This window comes from Protomyctophum bolini (assembly GCF_963924005.1).
Source record: "Protomyctophum bolini genome assembly, chromosome: 9".
Lineage (NCBI taxonomy): Eukaryota > Metazoa > Chordata > Actinopteri > Myctophiformes > Myctophidae > Protomyctophum > Protomyctophum bolini.
Genome location: NC_137870.1, coordinates 10,417,077 through 10,430,749, shown reverse-complemented (window position 1 = coordinate 10,430,749; position 13,673 = coordinate 10,417,077). Strand labels below are relative to the sequence as shown.

Here is a 13,673-nt window from a genome sequence, read left to right as displayed (position 1 = left end):
CTTAAAACACTTTCAGCGCCTCCTGCTGGCCATTTGAAATGACCGCAGGGAGCCAGCAATATACCGGTACCTATAGGCGCCATTCTATTACCGTCAATACAGCCCAATACAACGAGTAGAGCAAAAAATAATTCAGGATTTCAATGCAAATAGAGAAATAGAGAAAAATACAAGCTCCAAGTCAAAACGCATCGCAGTGCGACGCTTTTCGAGCTTGTAGATCGGCTGTTTTTGCTACAACAAATTCAACAATAATATGCAATGTGGCCCTCTGGAGTGAATGTGGAAATATAGTGGCCCTCTCCATCGTCAAAGTTTCCCACGTCTGCTTTAGTTTTATTATAAATGTGTAGAGACAGGAAACGGTATGGGGCAGAGAGAGGGGAGTCATGGAATTGCTGAAGATGTGGTTGTTGGACCACCTTTACTTGGGGCGATGCATATTGGACAATTACATAAATGGACAATGGACCTAAATGCAATGTACAGTAAATAGACCCGTTTAGCTAAAACAAAACAAGCAAACAGTACCTTTGTTAACTTACGTTTAACTGCGATAGATATATCTGGTTATTTAGTCTGTTTAAATAGCCTTGCTAAAAGCTACTTATGTACACATTGCCCGTAATTCTCCTCCTAAACGCGCGTGTGCACACACACACACACACACAGAGCGAGAGCCTGGTGCAACGTGCTGTGAAGCATGTTGTCGGTCTGCAAAAAATAATAATTGGCCAATGTATGCCCCCCCCCCAACAGAATAGGCATGCTGGGGTTAAACCATTTTGGGCGGGAATCCATTTTGGTGTTAGCATCATGTCGTGCTTTAGCTATTGAAAAATAGCAGATCTACAAGCTCATAGCGCGCCACCGAGTGGCGCGCTACGAGCTTGCAGGTCTGCTATTTTTGAAAAATCAAAGACATTTTTAGAATCTGATCTCAGGTCAGAATGGGTTAAGCACCGATAAGTCACTGTCTTCATAACCTACCTCCACACTCAAGTCGTTCCAACTCCTATTGAATATTTATAGCTCCATCAAGGTGACTGCAAATTTCAATTTCTTTTTCAATTTCCTTTTCATTTTTTTCAAGAACATGCAGCTGGAAAGAGACCAGTCAGCCCATGACTTTGTGGATATATACCAAGTTTGTTTTTTAGGTTGGAAGAAATTTTTTGGACCCTGTAGACCTGATTTCACCCCTAGTCTCTTCTCTGCTCCACTTTAATCCACAGAGGGCCATAAATCAACTGTGTATGTTGCTGCATAGGGGGAGGGGCCATTTGATTTGACCCAATAGCATGTGGAAACGCTGTGCGTGGATCTTATGGAGGCCTTTTCCTATATACAGTAACTACAAGTAAGACACACGAACGCGGGAAGCGAACGCAGCTCATAAATAGCAATAACAATTGGAATAAATTACGTACTTTAGGTTTCTTTTTAAGTTCTCCTATTTTTTTTTGTGTGTGTGTGTATGTGTGCGTGCGACGTGTGTGTGTTTTTGTGTGATTAAGAGCGTCTGCTAAATGCCTAAATTGTATTAACTACGTGCATGCATGCAAACCAAAAGGTTCATGCAGTGACATGCAGCTATAGATGAATTATCTACCCTCTCAACTCTCTTCTATAGTTATATAGCGTAACCCATTTAGACCAGAGACCAGATTCTACAAAATGTCTTCTAAATCATGACAGTTTTCTGAAAAACCTACTTTTCTATATTATGACAGTGGTTTTCAAACTGTTGAATGTCGAGGAGCCCAAAAATTATATGAAATTGGCCACCGACTCCCATCTGAAAATATGTTGTTCCAGGGACACCCCCATCCATTCTTAACCCATTCTGACCTGAGATCAGATTCATATACGAGGTTTCCACTGGACACACACTGGTCTGATGAACCCATTCTGACCTGAGATCAGATTCTAAAAATGTCAGTCGCTCTTCGATTTTTCAAAAATAGCAGACCTACAAGCTCGTAGCGCGCCACTCGGTGGCGCGCTATGAGCTTGTAGATCTGCTATTTTTCAATAGCTAAAGCATGACATGATGCTAAACACCAAAATGGGTTCCCGGTCAGAATGGGTTAAGACAAAACATACACTCACCACTTCTGCGCGGTATACATTTCAGCCCTTGAAAACAGCAGATCTACAAGCTCACAGTGTGTCATGATGTGACGCATTGTGAGCATGCTATACATATTATGAAAACTTGAAATTAGACATTTCTGCATAACGAGTACTTTTACTTTTGGTACTTTAAGTACACTTTGATGCTAATACTTTTGCACTTTGTACTCTTTTATTAAGCCATTAAGTCCCATTGTACGAGCCTCCGTTTTCATTTCAGGGTTATCAGGGAGGTGGGGGCTGTTGTTATTAGGAGTGATCGTTAGCATCACTCTATTAGGAGTGACTATTAGGAGTCGGAATTAGCGCACACTAACAGTGTGCGCTAATTCCGACTCCCTAGCCTAGGGAGTCGGAATATGTTCATAGATGGCAGAAAAATAATTAAGTGAAACATTTAAGTATACTTTTTTCACCACTGCACTGCCCTCTTTATGCATAGACATGTCATTACACTGTCCTCTTTATGCATAGACATGTCATTACACTGCCCTCTTTATGCATAGACATGTCATTACACTGCCCTCTTTATGCATAGACATGTCATTACACTGCCCTCTTTATGCATAGACATGTCATTACACTGCCCTCTTTATGCATAGACATGTCATTACACTGCCCTCTTTATGCATAGACATGTCATTACACTGTCCTCTTTATGCATAGACATGTCATTACACTGTCCTCTTTATGCATAGACATGTCATTACACTGCCCTCTTTATGCATAGACATGTCATTACACTGCACTGCCCTCTTTATGCATAGACATGTCATTACACTGCCCTCTTTATGCATAGACATGTCATTACACTGCCCTCTTTATGCATAGACATGTCATTACACTGCCCTCTTTATGCATAGACATGTCATTACACTGCCCTCTTTATGCATAGACATGTCATTACACTGTCCTCTTTGTGCATAGACATGTCATTACACTGTCCTCTTTATGCATAGACATGTCATTACACTGTCCTCTTTATGCATAGACATTACACTGCACTGCCCTCTTTATGCATAGACATGTCATTACACTGCCCTCTTTATGCATAGACATGTCATTACACTGCCCTCTTTATGCATAGACATGTCATTACACTGCCCTCTTTATGCATAGACATGTCATTACACTGCCCTCTTTATGCATAGACATGTCATTACACTGCCCTCTTTATGCATAGACATGTCATTACACTGCACTGTCCTCTTTATGCATAGACATGTCATTACACTGCCCTCTTTATGCATAGACATGTCATTACACTGTCGTCTTTATGCATAGACATGTCATTACACTGTCCTCTTTATGCCTAGACATGTCATTACACTGCCCTCTTTATGCCTAGACATGTCATTACACTGCCCTCTTTATGCATAGACATGTCATTACACTGTCCTCTTTATGCATAGACATGTCATTACACTGCCCTCTTTATGCATAGACATGTCATTACACTGTCCTCTTTATGCATAGACATGTCATTACACTGTCCTCTTTATGCATAGACATGTCATTACACTGCCCTCTTTATGCATAGACATGTCATTACACTGCACTGCCCTCTTTATGCATAGACATGTCATTACACTGTCCTCTTTATGCATAGACATGTCATTACACTGTCCTCTTTATGCATAGACATGTCATTACACTGTCCTCTTTATGCATAGACATGTCATTACACTGTCCTCTTTATGCATAGACATGTGTTCTTTTCTGACAGTATTAGCCTCATCACTCTCCCTATTGGTTCCCTTCTGACAGTAGGTAGCCTCATCACTCTCCCTATTGGTTCCCTTCTGACAGTAGGTAGCCTCATCACTCTCCCCATTGGCCTCAGGGGCGCTGGAAGATGTCTATATAGCATGGGCTTATGTTCTGGGGAAGCATGTGCAAAGCTTTGGGGGGTTTTGGCGTAAAATGGCATAATAATTGGTTATTTTAGCGTCTACTTTAATCCCCAAAGTTAAATACATTAGTTATAATAGACATGTGTGTGTGTAGGCTACATTAAGAAGACTTTTTCTTTTTTTTAAAGTCACCCCCCCCCCCTTCCAGCACCACTGATTGGCCTAATGGGGACCTGTCTGTTGACTTGCCATTGTTGTCATTGTGTAGTAGGAAAAAATCCTTTTTGTGCGTTTTCCTTTTTCCCCGGGTCACTGCGGTCTGATAACCTCCATTAATCATCTCCCAATAGAGTCCATGTTGGCACTCCGTGGTCGGCAGGCACGCCGCAGCTAATTCCTTATACCGCGGGGCCTGCATGCGGTAGCCATTGTCACCTCAGCACAAACGCACTCAAAACTTATTCCTTAAGCCTCTCTATACTTGTCAGAGAGCAGATTAAATGGGCTCTGTAAAACGTTGCCTGGGAGTCTATGAAGTGCAGTGTGCTGTGCTTTCAAACAGTAATGTTAAGTGCATGGACTGCATGCACACAATGAAACCTAATTAGAGTTATAGCAACAACAAAAAAATCAAGGACATTTGACAGTAGTTGTAGGCCTCATTAAACTCAAAATGGCAAAAAACTAAAAACGACACGCTCTTCCGGCACTGGGGCGTGTGTTCTCGAGAGGGGGCAAAAGATTCCTTGCGAAGCATAGCGGAAGCATGAGCAGAGGCTTGTCACCTTCCACCCCCTTTTGCTCCAATGAACTGCAGCGGCCAATGAGACGTCTATTTTTTTTATTATATCCATGTCTGGGAGGAGGTGCCCAATAGAATGTGGAACAGGATATTGGCCCGTTTGGCACACCCTCAGCCCTCCACTTCCTGTGGTGCACCTGCGTTTTCATATCAACAAAGTGTATATACACGTTCTGAATGGCTCTGCTGACAGATTCGGTAGAGCAGCTCATAATCTGTTCTTGAGAGATTACGGTACAATCAAACTTTGTTGTAGGTTGAACAAACGAACGCTACACAAAGAGCATTGGAGCAAGACAGTGCCACTGTGCCAACTTTCAGTTCATAGCACATAGCACACATAGTTTTTTTTTTTTTTTTTTTTAGTGTCCTCATGTGTCCTCATGTCCTGTCCGATGCGAAAAAGGGTTAGGGAGAAGCCGTAGGCTTGTCGGGGCCTACCCCTGGAGTCCATTTGTTCCCCTGTAGCACACCGATGGGACATCTATCTGCCTACACAGTGCATACATTCATGTTGTCCTTAGATAATAATAGGCTTGTCGGGGCCTACCCCTGGAGTCCATTTGTGCACGTGTAGCACACCGATGGGACGTCTATCTGCCTACACAGTGCATACATTCATGTTGTCCTTAGATAATAATACTTTAGTTCAATGGTAAATGGTGCATTTATATAACGCTTTTATCCAAGGTGCTTTACATACTGTAGATTGTGCATTACCATGCATTACCATTCACCCCTTCATACAGCGATGGCGGGGGAAACCATGCAAGGCACCAACCTGCACATCAGGAGCAATTAGGAGTGCAGAGTCTTGCTCAAGGACACTTTGACACTAACTCTGGGGGGGGGGGGGGGGGGAGCCCAGAATCGAACTGGGAACCTTGTGGTACCGGCCACTCTACCCCTGAGTCACTAATGTTTTATGCTATTGTATCCTTAGTTTGACACTATATTGAGTAGAGGAGAATGATGAAATGGGTTCAAAGAGGTGCTCACGACCTCACAAATGACCACTCTGTAGCAGAGAATGCTTTTATTTGTTTTTCAATAGCCTTTCTTTTAGATAATGCAGTCTTTGTTACGATGGTGTGGCCATCAATTAAATCCTGACGTCCTGTCTGCACCATCTGAGTGAAGGAAGGCACTGCTCAAAAGTGCTTTGGCGAGAAAAAATAATGCTTTGGTGAGTACTAGAAGAATCCCGGCGTCGTATTAATTGTACGTACGTACGTACTGTATTGTACCGTGTCATAACATCATGGCGATGGGCCCCGGTGAAAATACTTTGTTTATCTCTCCCCCCGAAACCACACAGTGACACGTGTGCGAGCTCGCAAATAGCCTACATGTATCGCGGGACAGAAGAGAGCGTTTCAGCATGTAGCTACTCAGATCAGTTTGATTTGACCTAATGTTGGTGCTAAATAACACTTATATAACACTTTAGCTCTGAGCAGCAGGTCCACATGGGCACATCCGCATGCAACTGGATGACTCACGCAGTTTTTCGGCAGAGAAAATTGGATCGCTTTGGCTCATTTTGGTGCCCCATGGGTTCCCCCGCACTGTCTGGGCACAGTCAATATTTACTCCACTGGTACTGTACCATTAGGCCTATGCCAAGAGGATCTGCCAGTAGCAGTAAATGCTTGAGTAGACGGGCAACACAACAGAAATAGACTGACGATGTGGACAAGTCGACAAGTGCGCTGTGCGTCGTCTCAATGCCTGGGGACGCACTCAACACATTGGTGTGCAAGCAAGCATGCGTCCGCCCCATACACACCCATTCATTTCCCCCACTCCCCCCCCTCACATTAATGGGTGTGTATGGGGCAGACAGACGCATGCTGAGCACCAATGTGTGACTGCGGCCTGGAGCTCAAGAATAGTTTATTTTTCAAAATGATTTAATAGCACAGGCAGACTCTTCACATACTAGAGCATGTCTGAAATAAGTAAGTGAGTTGCACCACTCAGTTCAAAAAGAGGGGCTTCATTACTTATTTTAAAATAATGTCAATGTATTTTAAATAGTTACTGTATCGATGTCAAATCATTGAATCGTATCGGATCGCCATAATGAACCAATATCGCCCATGTATCGTATCGTCAACAATGTAAAATGTATCGTTAGATTCGTTACACTCCTACTTATTGCCCATTCTATAAAATAAATACGGACACTAAGCCCCCCCTTGCAATTGAATTATATATACATTTTTTAAATACATTTTTCTTTCTTTATCATATTTAGTATTATTGTTGTGTTACTGTTAGCCCAGTATTGTGGACATTACCACACTTGCTTGTACCCTGTATATACCTTGATTATATACTACTTGTAGTGAAATATGAAGCCGTTGATGTGCTGTAATGCTGATGCCAGCGGTCGCGACACACTACTAGGTGGTCTCAAAACACAACAACAACACAGGTCCTCGTCACACACAATAGAACTTCGACAGTGAGTGCTTGAGTTGGACGGCGGCCAGGCATTTTACGATCACAATAACCTGAGATTTAAGGGGTGTCAACCAAAATGCAATTGCCCAGGGTGGCCATAAACTTTCTTTATTTTTATTTTTTCCAGGAAACCACTGAGTGGACTGACCGTGCGATGGTTTAATCACCACGATAGGGCCGACTTTTTTCCCCCTCCTCCCAGGGCAGTGTGCACAATACTGTGTCTGCCCCTGTGCGATGTCTCTGCATAGTGCATTAGTGCATACACCACTATAGTTAAGTTCTTAACAGTCACACACTCATAATTTCACATTCCATAAGGCTCTATTCATGCTCCAGTCTTCCGCTATCACCGAAAAACAACCACCTGACATCACCAAGCTGGGGAAAAGAGAAAACCACCACCTCACGGCTCACCCCAGCCCTTCTCTGTTTTTACGAACCACCAAAACGGTGGTCAACAAGACAGAGGTCACCCAACAGAGGTAAACCAAAACCAATCACTCTGGGAGTTGAGGTGTGCGGTCGGCAGTACCCTTGGTTTTACGAGCCGACGTAAAAACAAAACAATTTAACAAACTCGCGAAACAGAGAACGAGAGAACAAAGGGCTGAAATAATAGACAAGGTCATCTTGTTTAATTGAGATAGTGCCCATGGGAATACATTTTCTCACAAGTAGTCCAGGTCATCCTGCTGCTCGCCAATTCTTTTTGAGATGAGAGATTCAATAAACGCGCGCTTTCGATTTACCGTATGTGGATTAGCCAGTTACAATATGCGATGTGATATACTGTACACATCATACTATAATTCAGTCAATGTCTGAATGTCAGAAACACCGCCTTATCTCCTCATTGCCTGCACCAATCACTCCTTTTCACACAGGCATTGACCATATGAATATGGAGGTCTTAACGAAGCCCTTTTTTCGATTTGACACATTAATAATGAATTTATTAGTGAATTAACCTCGCACCCTCACACACCTCCGCCCCTTAGCGACACCTGCATCACAGGCCACCGTTCTCACCATTACACCACTGGCATGCTTCCTCTAGCTACCGCCGCAACACAACAAAGAGTGCCCTATACAATTTGGCGCCGCGTGTGTGTGTGTGTGTGTGTGTGTTGCATCCTTTGTCCGTCTTCTCCTACCAAACCACACCGTTTGCACACATCTCACCATACACAACACGAACAGCTAGCCTGTCCACACATCAACCACTACTTTGCATTCATATTCATGTCATATTTACAGTACTATGGCCTTCACAGTGACCGGGATATTTCCAACCCCTTCAATGTCCAAACTCGCTGATCTGCTCCACACCACCTCAGGCCCCTCCCCAACTCGCAGGCAGTGCCTCAGCCCAGATGCAAGAGGATCGGTACAGGATACTATAGGTCACCACTTTTGGTGTGACACACACTGCTTCCACATTTAGCTTCATACTGGGTGAAAGTGTCCTTCCAAAAAAAAAAAATCGCTCGAAATTGTTATTCACAATGACATTGAGTTGAGGTGTTTGTGTTTTTAGGGTAATTGTTGCATAAGCGATATTTCGCACTCGAGTCCCGTGACCGGGCCATCTCCCTCCCCTCCCCTGTGTCTGAAGCAGCTAGCATGGAAGCTATATGGATTATGGAACCTTTCCCTCCGATTGCACACAACCATGCCGTTATCCATGCGTCCATCCGATAGCTTTTAATGTAAATGTCCCATCCACTGAGCAAAAGCGATATAAGCGCCTTATTCATTCATTCGATTCATTTGGGTGTGGGGCTGTGCTGTGGGCTTTCTGACGGAGCTGCTGCTCAAGTCGCTCTCTATGGAGCACTGTAGAGTAGGCGTGGCGCAAGCTTAGAAATTCACGACATTGAGGGGTAAGAAACCATCCCGGTCGCGTGGTGCCCAACCCAACTTCCCAAGACCATCTGTAAACAATTCCCCACACTGAACATAATTTGCTGTTCATATATTCAGAACGGGTAAGGACTAGTTTCTTTAAATGATTAAAGATTTAGAACTATAACCTAAATACCCGTTACCTGAAACAGAAACATTTTAGAGAATAAAAAAAAAAATTGTTTGTTTTTTTGCCCAGCCCCTTCATCTATCCTCACCATGTCATATTCCACTGTTATGTACTTAGCTTACGTATGATTCATGATAACTACTTTGTACGTATTGCCATGCTTTTTGTTCTTGCTTAATGTAAATCGCTCTGGATCTGCTAAATGCCTAAATTGTAAATTGCATGAGCACCGTGTCGTGATTTGTCGAATATCTTTCCAGTCTGAGCAGCAGAGACGGCTTCCGTTACTCTGCTCTTTGGAGCTGTAGTTCCAGACTCTATATAGCAGGTTTAGCACGATGCATCTACTGTATCCTCACCGTGTCTTACTGTGCATTGTGAGGAAGGTTTAGCGTGATGTCTTAACACTCTTAGCCGCTCATCACTATCCCGACTTCAACTAAGACAAAACTCCACAGCCAGAATCCTCACAAACATAAACTGCAGGGCACATACAACTCCAGTATTAGCCGCACTACACTGGCTCCCTATTAAAGCCAGAATTCATTTTAAAATACTTTTAAAGCTCTACATGGGCTGGCAAAAGCAAAGGTCTGCTAGAAATACCTGCGTCCAAGTTGAAAACTAAGGGTGACCGGGCTTTCGCTGTGGTAGCTCCTACCCTATGGAATGGCCTTGCCTCTGGCATTGAAAAATGCTGAATCAGTTGACTGTTTTAAGAGACTCCTAAAGACTCTTGAGCCATTTTATAGCCCTATGTCTTTGTTCTGCCTTGTTTTGTTTTTGTTCTGCTCATTTATATTGTCACAACTGTATTTGTTCTGTTTTTTCTGTGCTTCTATTTGTTTTTACTGTCAATTGTTCAGCACTTTGTAGCTTTGCTTAGAAAGGTGCTTTATAAATAAAATGTACTGACTTACTTACTATTGTGAGGAAGGTTTAGTGTGATGTCTTACCATGCGTTGTGAGGAAGGTTTAGCGTGATGTCTTACCATGCGTTGTGAGGAAGGTTTAGCGTGATGTCTTACCATGCATTGTGAGGAAGGTTTAGTGTGATGTCTTACCATGCATTGTGAGGAAGGTTTAGCGTGATGTCTTACCATGCGTTGTGAGGAAGGTTTAGCGTGATGCTTGCTTTGATGTCGCCACCGAAGTGGAGATAGCCCAACGTGGCCAGAGCAACGTATAGGACGGTCACGATGCCCATCCCGATGTTCAGAGCCATGGGAAACCGCTTGGGATCCCTCATCTGGTTCTCCAGAGGAAGAACCTAAAAAATATATATACAAAGATCATTTCCATCTGCCTCATACGTACTGTATACAGTGCCATATAGTTAGGATATGCAGAACATCGACACTTGAGCATAGTTTAATACAACGGATGCGCCAGCATATTTCAAAATACAGGCGCTAGAGTGCCAGCAGATATGGCAGAGTTTACTCTGCCTGAAGAAGGTCCGGAGGGACCGAAACGTTGCATTAAAAAGAAAATTACTCTTGTACTGAGCAAATATACAGTGTGCGGGTGCAATCTACTCCTTTCAACTAAAAGATGTGCATACACGTCCTTAGCAAAAATTGTGTTAAGTATCTCCTTTCTTGCCCAACCAGCTGATGTCTGTTCTGTCACATTACTGTGCATACTGTAACAATCAATTAAAACTATTTTGGGATCTCTGTCAGCCCAGATCCCCAACGCATGCGCACACACAAAATCATTGCTTGTGTGCACAGTTAAACTTAAACAAAGAGTGGCATTATAATCCTTTAGAGCCTTTAGAAATTAACCACAGGAATTTGTGACAAAAACACCAGATTCCCAGACTGGCAGGCAGAGGATGGGAATGGGAATGAGTAGGCTACAGCTCCGTTCAAACCAACTCCTATCCAACAAGTGTCTTTAGCGGAGCAATTAATTACCCCCAAGCAGTCAGGGAAAACAGTAGAATAATGTATAGCACTGGGAAAGTCCCAAGCCAACTGTACAAGAATAATGATAAAAACTAACTAACTAAAAGACTAAATAAACAAAAAAAGCAATTTTACAAGAGCAACTGCCTAAGGAATAGTCAGCGAATATTGTACACAGCGAATATTTGTTTTCTTCTAATGAATACATTTAATATTTTTACAAAACATAATTAATAATGTGAACTCAGTTTGATTAAAATCCATATATCTTACCCAATCTAAAATAGTCAGTACAAAAGCGCCACTAAAATGAATGTCACCGCATTGCGGCAATGAGAATTTCAGCTAAAAATGCATTAAAAAACAATAATAATGATCTTTCACATCAAAATAAACCTCTGTACAAGAAAGAGAAAACTATTATCTTTAAAATGATCATTTCATTTTATTATCAAATTGTGACTTTGATGCCATGGTATTTAATTGGTTTCGTGAGAATGGCAGTCTAGAAGCAGGGATGTGTGTTTTAAATGAGTCTAGCATGGTTAAAATAGAGTTTGGAGTTACAATGGTTTTACATAGGAAGATCAAATGAATATCAAAATATTGTCTGGGGTGCACATAAAAGCCATAAGTGTTTTAACCCATTCAGGGCGGGAACCCCTTTTGGTGATTTAAGCATTATGTTATACTTTAGCTATTGAAAAACAGCAGATCTACAAGCAGTGCCACGCTATGAGCTTGTAGATCTGCTATGTTTGAAAAATTGTGAAAATGTGGTGGAAATCTTTGAATATATATTCTTTCAGAGCGAACGTTTTTAACTCAAATCTTTGCTTCTGGGGGGTCCCTGGAACAATATATTTTCAGATGGGGTCAGTGGCCAAATACATATAATTCTGGGGGTCCTTGACATGAAAATGTTTGAGAATCACTGACATAGAAACATAGGTTTTTCAGAAAACTGTCATGATTTAGAAGACATTTGTAGAATGTCGGATCTCAATGCATTAGTGTCTGATTGCCACTCTAAGGTCACTATTCACTGCTCCACCTCAGACTCCAGCTTGGAGATAATAGGCATCCGTATACAGTCTTCATTAGTCAGCTGGTAATTATGTGTCTGTGCGAGAGGAGAGGACAGCCAGGCAAAGACACCCATACTACAAACCATCCCCACAACCACACTTATTGGACAGTATGGGCCCGATTCACTAAGTTGTTTAAAGTAATGGAATTTTCCAAACTTCTCTGAAAGCTCTGCAAGCTTTGGTCCCATGTACGTAAGTCTGCATCCGAGCAGACTTGAGAAAGAGTGGCCTTCCGCAAAAAAGACATTTGTATAGAATCGTCCTCAGGTCTAAATGGGTTAAAGTGAAATCTTTAATGTGTGACAAGAATCGGACATCTTCTAGTAACATTGTAACACTGTGTGTGAATGGTAAGAAGGAGCCGAGTTGAGCTGCCCCATCACGAGTCATGAACTCAACACTTTTCCAGAAGCATTTAGCCCTGGACGACAACCACTAAATGCTCTGCAATTATGTTTGGCTAAGGACATTCTGATGGCCGCCCCTTTCGGTCCAATGCAGAGGCAATCAACACCATTGCTATTATCCACAAACTATATCTCTATCCACACCGAGGAGATGGAGGTTATAATGAGGCCCTTGGTGGAAACACGGACAAGATATTCATTACCTTTCTTGTCTTTTTAATCTATATTCTCAAAGTAATTCAAAGTCATAGAGACATAACTTTGAGGATGTGTGCTGGCATTGGGTTCTTGCACCATTTTGAAAGTAAACTGTAAGACTTTTTAAGGACCGCGGGAACCCATCTGCTTAATTTCGTCCTACGTGTCAAAGGCTGCCGCTCATATTTAAGAAAAAACACCAGATGCCATTTGTTCTCTGTCGCGCCTCTGTCACTGTTCACCCTATCTGACTCATGTTTTTTTCTGAAAATGTCTTGTTACTCCCGACGTCTCCTAGCCTCACTTCAGCAGGCCATGTTTGCACGATCTGCGACACCATCTGTGAGTCTCAGACAGACTTAAATAAATCAAACTCACAAAAGTGCGAGGAAATGGACACAAGGCAGACTGAAGGCTTAGTAATAAATTATAAAAAGTACAGAAGAAGATCCATTGAAGTTGAAGTTGTTACCTCAGAGTAAGGCAACGTTTCAAACAAGCACACATCTCAGTAGACTGATCCTCTACCGTTCTTGAATCGCCACCTTCCAATGAACTCTTCCAATGTCACCACAGCCTAAGCCTGGCTAGTTGCACATTTTACTTCACTGTGCGTGCGTGCGTCCATGCGAGCGTGCGTGGATTAATTTACAACTTTATCATTGCGAATGCATGGAGCACTTACTATGAGACCTAGCAGATCATGTCTGTCTGTCTGTCTGTCTGTCTGTGTGTGTGTCCGTGTGTCCCCCCTTTGTGCCCATAT

At 42.5% G+C, this 13,673-nt stretch overlaps 1 protein-coding gene across 3 annotated transcripts in view; it reads right to left on the bottom strand.

Annotated features, from left to right (window-relative positions):
• slc36a4 (solute carrier family 36 member 4) overlaps nt 1–13,673 on the bottom strand; it is a 162,288-nt gene that overhangs the window by 105,691 nt on the left and 42,924 nt on the right. For all 3 annotated transcript variants that reach the window (XM_080771439.1, XM_080771440.1, XM_080771441.1), the window contains exon 10: nt 10,399–10,568. In XM_080771439.1, coding sequence (XP_080627565.1) covers nt 10,399–10,568 — 170 coding nt within the window. The remainder of the gene's footprint in view (nt 1–10,398; nt 10,569–13,673) is intronic.